The sequence below is a fragment of the Mustela nivalis genome (assembly GCF_964662115.1).
Source record: "Mustela nivalis genome assembly, chromosome: 18".
NCBI classification, from domain to species: Eukaryota; Metazoa; Chordata; class Mammalia; order Carnivora; family Mustelidae; genus Mustela; species Mustela nivalis.
In genome coordinates this window covers 9,590,349-9,601,379 of record NC_139037.1, presented here as the reverse complement: position 1 = coordinate 9,601,379, position 11,031 = coordinate 9,590,349, and the positions used below count along the sequence as shown (strand labels likewise).

General features: G+C 47.9%; 1 protein-coding gene across 2 annotated transcripts; it reads left to right on the top strand.

The window, feature by feature from the left end:
• The first annotated feature begins 421 nt into the window (after positions 1-421).
• On the top strand, positions 422-10,533 carry NUDT7 (nudix hydrolase 7). Of its 2 annotated transcripts, none has more exons than XM_082711067.1 (4): positions 422-576; positions 2,653-2,806; positions 4,943-5,101; positions 9,868-10,533. In XM_082711067.1, the coding sequence occupies exons 1-4, from the start codon at positions 542-544 to the stop codon at positions 10,234-10,236; spliced, it is 717 nt and encodes a 238-aa protein (XP_082567193.1). In that variant the 5' UTR covers positions 422-541; the 3' UTR covers positions 10,237-10,533. The 2 variants fall into 2 exon arrangements, with proteins under 2 accessions (XP_082567193.1, XP_082567194.1); XM_082711068.1 differs by having other exon boundaries at positions 436-576; positions 2,766-2,806.
• Positions 10,534-11,031: the final 498 nt, after the last annotated feature.

The window sequence follows — 11,031 nt, the reverse complement described above, 5'->3', positions numbered from 1 at the left end:
CAACGGTTTGATCCACCTCCCTCTCTCTCTCTCCCACTTGTCTGTAGGCGCCACTGGTCTTTTGGCTCGCTGTGGGATCCCCATCATGCTAGCACATAGTAGGCGCTCCGTGAACTGCTGCTCAGAAAAGTTGAACCAACTTAACCTCCTAGCGACAGTGAATGCGGGTATCAGAATCCTCTCAAACCACCGGCACTGCATTTGTGCGTTTTTTCCCCTTCCCTCGTTTTACAACGATCAGCCTTGGAACTCCTCATTCGCTTCTCCTTCCGAGGAAGATTAAGCTGCTGAGCAGAGACCGCTTTGGGCAACCCCAAACCGCCCCGCCCTAAGCCCCACCCTCCGCCCCGCCCCTCCCCGCCCCTCCCTCCGCCCCGCCCCTTCCTTAAGGTCGTAGGCCCCGCCTCAACTCCTGCCTCCTAGGCCCCACCTTCTAGGCCCCGCCTCTCCTCTAGCCCCAGGCCGCGGCTGCTCTGCGCATGCCCGCCCAGCTGAGGGCTTCTGAGGCGTCTTCGTCCGGAAACAAACTTTGTCCGAGAAGATGTCACGACTCTGTGCATCCCCGGAGCGGCTCAGGTAAAGCCTCCCCCGCCCTTGGCGCTCCGAGCAGGGCTTGGCCCAGCCTTGACCGCGGTGCCGGGGTCTGTTCTTGCCGAGCCCACCTGCCTACCTGCAGAGCCTGCGCTCGGGGCGCTTAGCCTACGGGGCTGCTCGCGGGCCCGGGGCGGCCGAGCTGTGGCCCCACGGGCTCACACCCAGCCTCAGAGTTCGCGCCCCTTCCCCGCGGGCAGGCCGTGCCCCCCTGCCCAGCCCAGAGCTTCTCTGGAGTTTGACCCCAGAAACCACAAGCCTGCGCCAGGCGGCCGGGTTCAAGGCCCCGGTGGCCACTTGCAGAGGTGACCCTGGGTCGCTCAGTTGCTACCCTCTCTGGGCCTGGCCAGGATCGAGTCCTCGCCTCGCCGGGCTGTCGTGAGGCTAGAAGGAGAAAAGCGTGCAAAGTGCGCTGGATGCGCGCGTGCTCAGAACCGGGCGGCTGCTGCTATCGTGTTTTCGTGGTGGCTTTTCCAAGGACCAGCCCCAAATATGGACAGGCACGGTTTTGCAGACTTTTGCTACTGCTGGTCCCTCCGGCCAGTTCTGGGGGCCTCTTAAAAGTCACAGTCAGTCGGCCCGGAGCAAACTGGCGGGCCGGTTTTCTGGACGCAGGCCGGTGCGCATGGGATGCACCCCGGCATCCGCTCCAGTGCCAGCATGCTGTGCTTCTTTTTAGATGTTTGGTCGTTTTTTTTGAAATCCACTGCTGTCACCCAGCCACTTTAAAGGCGCAACCCGCCACACAGACAGAGGCACAGGGTAGCGGACCCCTCCCGCAAACCACTGCCCATCTAATGCGATCTAATGCCATTGATGCAGTGGTTACTGTTCGCCGGGCCCTGGCGGAGTGCCAGTCACAGTATGTGAACAGTGTCATCACACGCTCACAAATAGCTCCAAGCGTGTCACAGATGAGGAAAGCAAGGCTCGGCGAGGTTATTCCTAAGCATTCGAAAACCAGTTCTGCCTGACTTAAATTTCTGATTTCGCTCATGATGCAAGACTGCCTTTCCCCCAGAAAAATGAAAACCGAACTGTTAGTTTCTAGGGCTGCCCTAACAATGTAGCACAGATGTGATGGATTAAAACAACAGAAATTTATTCTTCCATAGTTCTTAGGCTGGATGTCTGACCCTTTCTGCCCGTTGGCAGCTTCTGATGGATGTTGATGTTGCTGAGCTTGGGGTAACATCACTCTGTCTCTGCCCATGTCTTCACGTTGGATGTGAAGATGCATTTAGAGCCCAGGATGATTTCATCTCAAGATCCATAACTACATCTGCGGAGATACTATTTCCAAACACAGTCACATTCTGAGTCTTCTGGGTGACATGAATTTTGGGGGAACTCTATTTAAACTACTACACAAACCAGCAACAAAATACACCAGTCAAAAGGACCAACACATTCACCGTCATGTATTCAGGGCACCCAGTGCGCTTATTATGAATCCAGATACTTGCACATTATCAGAAATGGTCTTCAAAGTGGGTTCCCCTGGTTCACAACATCAGCATCACCATTGCTTGGGAGTTTGATGCTAACTTCCAGGCCCCACCCCAAACGTACTGAGCCACAGTTTTGGGGTGGGCCTAGCCCTCTGGGCGAATCTGTTGCCACTAAAGTTTGGGAACCACTGTTACAAGGCAGTTGAAGGCATAAGGGTTTGATAACATAAGGGCCAGGTTAAGAAAAAGTCTTTTACCTGACAGTTGTCTAACCTTACAGTGACTTGTTTACCAAACCTGTCTTACTTGAATATACTTACGAATTCAACATTGAACTCTTGCATCACTGAAAGAGTATTTTACCATAATTTCTACTTAAGTTTCAAAGTGCCCTTGTGTACTAAACTGTCTTCTTAGTACTTTTTTGCTCACTTTATCTTGCCAACAGTCATGTGATTTGGGTTTATCATTTCTGCTGTGCTATTAAAAAATTAGTGAGAGTCAGAAATGGTAAGCTCCAAGACACACAGTGAAACAGAAACATAGGCAGGACTAGGAGCTTTTTATCCTAACTCTGGTTACTAAAATGTTTGGTTTGTTTCCATTTTAGAAAAAGTTTGATAGATGATGCTAAGGCCCGCTTAAAAAAGCATGATGTTGGAACCAAATATTCTCACTTGTCGTCTAACAAATATTCTGTCCTTTTACCATTGTTGGCCAAAGAAGGAAAACTCCAACTGTTGTTCACCCTCCGGTCGGAGAAGGTAGGTGACCAAAAGGCTCCTGCCATTCAAGTTCCAGAACATTTGAAAACCTCACAAAAATTTTTTGCCACTTGCACGCATTTTGGGGCTATGGATTCTCAAGTGAACTTTTAAGATTGTGTTCAGGGGCCCAAGAAGCCACAGGGTAACATGGCGTTTTGGGGGAGACGTTTTAGAAAGATAAGTAATTTAGCTAGCAAGTAATTTGAAATACTTTTAGACCAGGGTTTTTTAATCTTGGTGCCACTGGCCTTTGGGCTGGGTGACTCTTTGCCGAGGGAGCTAATCTGTGCATTGTGCAATGTTTAAGATCATCCATGGGCTATAGGCACTAGGGGCAATAATACAGACACCCACACCCCTTTGTGACAACCACAGATTTCCCCAGATGTCCCTGATGGCAGGAATGAAGGGTACAGTGCCACTGCCAACAGCCACTCTTTAGGCCTTCCACCCCAGGTTCAATGTGGAAATTCTAGAGCACAGAAATGAACAGCCTGGGCACCGAAGCTGGCTGTCCGTGTTTGAATGCAGGCTCTCTCCTCGCCAGTTCTGTGACTTTGTCCTAGTTACTTCTCTGTGCTATGATCTCTTTACTTGCAGAGGGAGGACAGAATACTCCTGCTGGCTTTGTAGGGCTACTGAGAGGATTTCCCAGGGAAACAGATGGAAAGCACCTAAACCCACCCCAGCACTCGGCAAGGATTCTGGTCAGTTTCAACTGCCCTCACTATTGCCATTAGCAGGCAAGGCCTGAGGTTTTCAGAGAAACCATTCTACTTTTAAAGAAATGCTGGGCTGGGAATGGAGTTCCCTTGGGTATACCCCTGGATATAGTCCTTCTCCTTTGCTGTTGAGGGGCTTCTGAGGAAAAGCTGGGGAACCAGGAACTTCAAAGTTATCCAAGTACAAAAATGAAAATGGGCCATAAGAGTGTGGCTCTCGAAGCAGAACATCAGTGAACAGTATCCCGTGAGGGGGAAAAAGAAAGCCAAGGAATCAGCTGAAGTTTTTTGGGTTTGGGTTCTTCCGGGTCTGGGTCAGGCAACAGTCACATAAACACAGGAAGTAAGAAAATCGAGGTTCCAACAAGAGATAACCCAACAGGAAACCAGGGGACCTGGTCTGTTCTCTGCTCTGCCAAAGAGCGGAGAAGGGCGTCAGTGTTATTTTTCGAACTATCAGACAAACAATAAAGTAGACAACTGAGGCAAGACCGAAATGGATCCCTGGTTTCTTTTTCACCCATGCATTATGTGAGAATCATCTTAGACCATAAACTCCGGTGTGCAAAGATCACATTAAAAACAAAAAAAAAGTATTTAAATCTCAACACCTATCTAAAGAAATTCCTTCCCAAGCGTTGCTGGAGCTACTCCTCTCCCTGAAGTCATACGAGGAGGGTTCACGGGTTTCCTCCCAGTAAATGGGGAAGGGGCACCTGTCCTCACTCTTCTGCTTCCTTGTGGGCTCTCCCGCCAGCTCTGGAACCTAGAGCCACGTTAGCCTGGGTGATCGCACGGTCCTGAGATCGAGCCCACGCCGGGCTCCGCACTCAGCAGAGTCAGCTTCATAGTCTCCTTCTCCCTCTGCCCCCCAACCCCCATCCCCACTCACTTTCTCTCTCCCTCTCTAAAAAATCAAAAATAAATACAATGGTTCATTTTAGATTATGTAAATTTCACTTCAACTAAAAAAAAAAAAAAAAAAAAAAACTTAAAAAAAAAAAATACCAACATGTGGCCCTGTTCTGAGGGCTCAGTGCAAAAACTTGTGAAGCAGCATGTCCAGAGCAGGGTAAGCCCTCGGTCAAGGCTGTCTACTGATAACATTGCCCTTTTCATTCTACTTTCTTTTGGCCTTTCCCTCCCATCAGCGTAGATATGTTTTTGTGCATATGGGATCTTTGAGGGGCAAGTAGAGAAAAATTACAAGTGAAGGAAGTTCTCAAAAGTCCTCTTTTAAAAGGATTCAAGTAAAAAATTGGGGGGGGGGGCCTTACTCCCCGCCTCTTATTACCACCAGGGTGGGAGTGGTGTGTGGCACAAAATTGAAGTTCAGTAACGACTTACTGAATGAGGGCGTGGTACCAGCACTGGAATCCCAAATGGAAGCTCTGTTCTTTTTGATACCCAGCTACGAAGGTCACCTGGAGAAGTTTGCTTCCCTGGAGGCAAGTCTGAACCCGCAGATGTGGATGATGTGGCCACGGCGCTCCGGGAAGCCCAGGAGGAAGTAGGGCTACATCCTCATCAAGTGGAGACTGTCTGCTGCCTGGTGCCATATCTGCTTGACGTAAGTGCTGGAGTGGACCTGGCTTGCTTCCGCTCTCATGGCCACCCAGTGGACCCGTGATCATTAGCATTCCACGTGTGGCCAAGCAAGATAGTGCTTGCTCTTATGTGGGTTTTGCTCCTTGTGAGCTAAGTGCTTGCTCTTATGTGGGTTTTGCCTCGCTCTTATGTGGGTTTTGCTCCTTGTGAGCTAAGTGGCCTTGAGCAAGCAAGCCCCTTTGCCCGTCTGGGCCCCTCTTACCCCCTCCAGAAATGAAAGGACTAAACTCCATCAGTAGTTTTCAAACTGGATTCTGTAGAACCCCACAGATGCTTCAGAATTCTTTAAGATTCAGTTGACATTTGTTTTTTTGCCAATATACATTTCTTTTGAGAACTCATTTGAAAAAAATAGCACATACTTGAGCATGCTGTGTTCCAAATTTTAGCCTCTTGGAGGCCACCAGTGCCTTACTTTTGTCCTGAGTACTCATTTTTATACATATTTTGGAATCAAGCTTCTCCATATCATGTTAATTGAGCAGTACCCTGAGATCACTAGGCAGCTATCTAAGAACTATTACTGTTTGTAACTACATTTTGCTATGAATCAGGATTTCCTTGATTGTATACATGAAAAACAAACAAATAAACCATGAAAGCAACAAAATGAATTCTGGGGCTGATATGATATCCAGATCTTATTTCACATGAGCTTATGACTGGCATTAATTGACTTTAGAAGGAGTAAATGTTGTCAATTTGTGCTTGGATAACAGCATTATTTTATTGGTTTAAAATTTTTAATATAAACTTGCAATATTTGAATAGGTAAAGATCTACAGAAAGTTGGAAAGATACTACGGAGACTTCTCATATACCCAAACCCATTTCTTCCTATCATTAACATCTCCCGCCACTGGTGTCTACTTGTCACAACTAAGAAACCAGTGTTAGTACACTGCTGTTACCTAAACTCCACACTTGATTTGCCTTTTACTAATTTTTCTACTAATGTCTTCCTTTCTGTCCTGGATCACATCAAGGATACCATATTGTATGTGGTTGTCACATCTCCTTAGTCTCTGGTCTGTGACAGTTTCTTAAACTTTCCTTACTCTCATGACGTTGATACTTCTGAGGTGCTCTGGTCACGTATATTGTAGAATGCCTCTCCATTTGGATTTATTTGATGTTTTCCTCATGGTCACGCTAGGGTTTTGAGTTTGGGAGAATAACACCACGGAGGGCAGTGCTCTAATCACATATTGGAAGTAGGGAGTGACTGTATGTTTTATACATTGGACTTTCAGGTGCATTTTCCTTTCCAGAGGAGTGTCGCACTGACACATAACAGTTCGAAAACCAGTGGGTCTCACCATCCCTGATGTTTCATTTGCCTCCCGGTCTCGGGGGCACAGTGTTGTCATGGTCGGTGATGCTCAGCCTCCATCTTAATAGGTCCGTTTTCAAAACAGAAAGGTCACCACTCAAGGGAGATTTCGTTTGGAAGAAACTAATGGCCTCTCAAATAAATGCTTCCTAAATGAGAGAAGACGTGGGATTAGGCCAAGAAATGTATCCGTCACTTCTGAGGCAACTATGTTTTCTAATGGGAACCCCTCTGCTCAGCTTCTGCAAATCCCCTGGCCTATTTGGGAGGATTTATTTTAAAACTCTGTCAACAAATTGAACCCTCAGGGTAGAAAGTTCCCACGGTGAGAGTAACTCCATTTCCAAAGCACCCGGGACTACTGAGTCCTGCCTGGGAGGGGCAGAATACAATAGTCTCCACGGGAGAATGTCTGGTCTTCAGATCTCGGTGGGCCAGAGGCTTCGCAGGAGCTTTCTAAAATGCCCTCCTCTTGATATGATAATGCCAGTCACATTATCGAGAAGTTAGAATGAACAAAGGCTTTCAAGAGTGGTATCCTGTGTTTGGAAGTGCTGGCGAGGGTGGGTTTGTTCTTCGAACCTTGCAGATCTTCTAAATGTAGTGCAAAATGTACTAAAAAATCTAGTGCAAGAAAAAATTACAAAAGTGTAATTGATTAGACTACTTAAAAGCAGAACCTAATCCAGTGGTTTTTAATTCGTGCTGATTTTGTCCCCCGGGGAACATGGCGATGTCCGCAGAGGTTTTTGGGTGTCAGAGCTTGAGGTGGGGCTGCTGGCTGTTTGCCACCTGTGCTAGCCCTGCAGATTAGCAGGCGGTGGGCCTCCAAGCCCACCCCCGGCGTCCCTTTGCTGTACATGTACGTACTGCTCTTTGCAATGGCCTCAGGAGACTGGTCTCCTCCTTCTCTGTGTGTGGCCCATACGTTTCCATTCATTCTTATTCACTTGGCCCCCTCTGAAGCTTCGATTCCTGTAAACATATTGGTGCCTTTCAGTGGTGTGTCCTTTCCTGGGAATGTTGCTAAAAGCATGTGCCTCGTCTCTGGGGCCGCAGCAGCAGCCAGTCTCCACGGGATCCCAACTGAGCAAGTGGCTGAAATTCGGTCTTTCCTTGGTCCCACAATGTCTGCCAAGCACCCCGCATTCTTTTTCCTTCCAAGACAGACACCTGTATTTTGGGAACAGTGTGTCCAGACATGCTTTTCATCCGCAGATTTCTAAAGCCTCTCTGACATCTCTAAACTTGAACCATGCTAAACGTGCCTGACTTCCCTTCTGAAACATTCAGTCTCAAACCATTCTCTCCCTTTGTGGCTTTGATTTTTTTCCCCCCACCAGTTACTTCCTCGGACTCTGACAGGCGAGGCCAAGGGCCAGCACTGGCCACGCGAAGTTGCTTGTCCACACCCGTGCCTAGCAGTTTGGCCCATAGAGTGAGGATGAATTTGTGCTCCCAGCTCAGCCCTTGGGAAGCCCTCAGCTGAGAGCTCTCCACAGCAGCATGTAAGCCATGTGCGAGGCTGGTGTGTCATCTCTTTGAAATGTGGCGATGTTTGTGTCTTCAGAGCCCGTAAGCACTGTGCTCTAGAGCGTGAATCCCGGTTTCTGCCAAATACTAGCTGGCCCTGACCTTGAGCAGGTTGCACAGGTCTCTGATTTCCACTGTTAAAGCTCCTTCAGGGTCATGCTGTCGTGCAGAAGCAGGGAGAGGGTGCTGGGTCCTAGACCAGCGCTCCAGAGGCTGTGGTCACTTCATGGTGACAGCAGCCACAAACTGCATGCGGAGCCAACACTGCGCGTTCTGTCCAGAATGTCCCTTTCATATTCTTAATTATGTTTCTGAAAACTCACACCTGCAGCTTTCCACCCTTCCCTGCTCACGGGAGGCCTGGAGTCCTTGGCCATGCACTTGGCCAGACAGTCCTCCACCAGTGGCTGTGCTAAGGGGCATGACAGCCCAGCTCTGTGGTGTACTTTACCCCAGATGCCCCGCAGAGCCCTCACCTGCCTCCCTCCCGACCTCCTGCTTTGTCCTGAGAGCACTTCCTTAATAAATCACTTGCATCCGAGTGTTTCCCATCTCCCAGAGACCGCTTCTGGGGAGCCCTGTGGCCCAGGAGGCTGAGCATTCGCCCAGGGCCAGGTGGTGATGGCCATTGGTGGAATGCCGCTTCTGCCCTGGGGCCACTTAGGACCCCAAATTTCCCACCCAAAGGATGGCTGAAGTCTATGCTCCCGTCTTCCACCCCTGGTCTGGACATGGACTTTCACCATTAATTCAGTTAATGGTCTGAGTGATCACTGTTCTTAAATATGCTTCAGCTGTCACTCCCCTGAGAATTTTCCACAGACCTGTTTATCCTGCTCTCCTGTCCCAGCATCAAGGTATGGCCCTGGCTTTTCCCTGCCCCTTTCTCTCTGTATGCACCCCCCTCAGAATTCCAGATTCTTCTGCCTTTCCACTTCAAGCTTATGCAGCTTTTATCTCATTATTATGCAGCTCCTACACTAAACCCCAGGCCTCCCCCTGGAGATTCCCAGCAGGTCTTTCACTTAATAACACCCTGCATTCGTTTGCAAGCAATTGTGGTTATAAATAGAAATCCCTGCCCCCCCCCATAAACATCTGTTATGTAAAATAGTTCATATATAATTATAAATGCAATTTCCCATAATTGGGTGTATGCCATAGTTAATATGTCACTTTTCTGTTGATAAGGTGGTACATCCTTGTCTGTACTGACAGGGAAAGGTGTCTCACGTTCATTTTGAGGGCTGCAGAGTATCCCATTATACAGCTACACTATTAATTGACCTACCCTGAATGCCCATCAGTGGAGGAGTGCTAACTTTAGACTTTGGGGCTGTTGCAAATAATGCTTCAGTCCAGGGGCACCTGGGTAGCTCAGTTAAGCGTGTGCCTTTCGGGCTCAGGTCATGATCCCAGGGTCCCGTGTTGGGCTCCCTGCTTAGAGGACAGCCTGCTTCCCCCTCTCCCTCTGCTGCTCCCCATGCTTGTGTGCTCACGCTCTCCCTGTCAGAGAAATAAATAAAATCTTTAAAGAAATGCTTTGGTCTTGTATCTTTTCTCACTGGTAGGAATTTATCATACCAATAAACTTATACAAATGCAATTGCTAGGTCAAAGGGACCACATTTTTATAACATTGCCAGATTGCTCTTCCAAAAGATGATACCAGTATGTTCACAAAAATACACTTCCAGAGTCCTCTCACAGATCCTGCCTCAGGAAGGGTGAGACTACCCCCATTCCACAGGGGATCTGACTGGTCATGTCTGGAGCAATTCTCCCTCCTTTCCTCCCCACCTTGTATCACTGACTGCTTTGGACTGTTTTCTTAATTTGTGTATTTTGTTTTCTGCTTTTAGAGCGATACACTGATAACCCCAGTTGTAGGATTTCTAGACCAGCACTTCCAGGCCCAGCCTAATCCCGACGAAGTTAAGAGTGTGTTCCTGGTGCCTCTGGACTATTTCCTGCATCCACACGTCTACCACCAGAACTACCTGACACGCTGTGGTCATCACATTCTTATTCATTGCTTTGAGTACACAAACCCCGAAGATGGTGTCACTTACCAAATCAACGGGATCACTGCAAAATTTGCCCTGTTCCTTGCCTTGATTATTTTTGGGGAAAAACCCATCTTTGAAATGGAGTTTAATCTCAATGATCTAATTTCATCCTCTGAAGAGATCTTCCTGAAACTAAAGAAGCATGCTACGAATAAGTTATGATTTAGGAGACCACCATCCGAATAACTGAGAGGAGTTTGTGTGTGCTTATCCACAAGAACAACAATCATAGGAGCTGCTGGAAACTGACAGGTGCAACAATTTCTCCTGTGGCACGAAGGGGAAAGACCTTGCTTTTTTCCCACTTGCCCTGTAATACCTAAGAGAGCAAAAGGTTTTGCAAAAGTGGAAAAATGTATCCATGGTGTTGCATAATTTCACAACACAGTATGTTAATATTTCTTTTCTACACATGTATCTGGCACATAGTAGGCACTTAATAGATATTTGTTGAATATATGACCATGTGGCATTTATTTTATTCATGGGAGGTAATACCTTTCTGTCTGTTGTTCCACATGCCTAGAAACTTCTGGCCAGCCATCAGAAGCTATCCACATTTTCCTCCCTGGCAGTAGAGTCAGAGCAAAGCTTCTCTCTCCCCAGGAGAAATGGCATTACCCAGGATTCCTTACAGTTAAATGTGAGCTCTGGGACTTGATCTGGGCCAATGGGATGTGAGTGAAAGTTGACCCTGCAGTCATCTCCAATTGGGAGAGAGAAGCCAGCTTCCTTGGACCCTTTCGGGAAGCTTCAACATAGATTTACGAGCGGCCTAGCCTTGACCACACAAAGGAGGACAAAGCCTGGGGGGATGGCAAAGCCCAAAGAGGGTGGGAGTTTGGATCTCTAAATGCCTCTTCAGAGTAAAGAAACCTGTCACCCTAGGTGCTGTTCACTTGGGCCTGTTGTGTGAGAGAAGAATAAAATTCTGTTGTTTCTGCCAACAGAGCTAAC

What these genes read in the sequence shown, in the direction of transcription:
- NUDT7 (XM_082711067.1), top strand. Translation starts at nt 542, where the DNA reads ATGTCACGACTCTGTGCATCCCCGGAGCGGCTCAG. An exon ending in GCATCCCCGGAGCGGCTCAG is followed by an intron (nt 577 to 2,652) that starts GTAAAGCCTCCC and finishes TTTCCATTTTAG; the next exon opens with AAAAAGTTTGATAGATGATG. An exon ending in TCACCCTCCGGTCGGAGAAG is followed by an intron (nt 2,807 to 4,942) that starts GTAGGTGACCAA and finishes TTTGATACCCAG; the next exon opens with CTACGAAGGTCACCTGGAGA.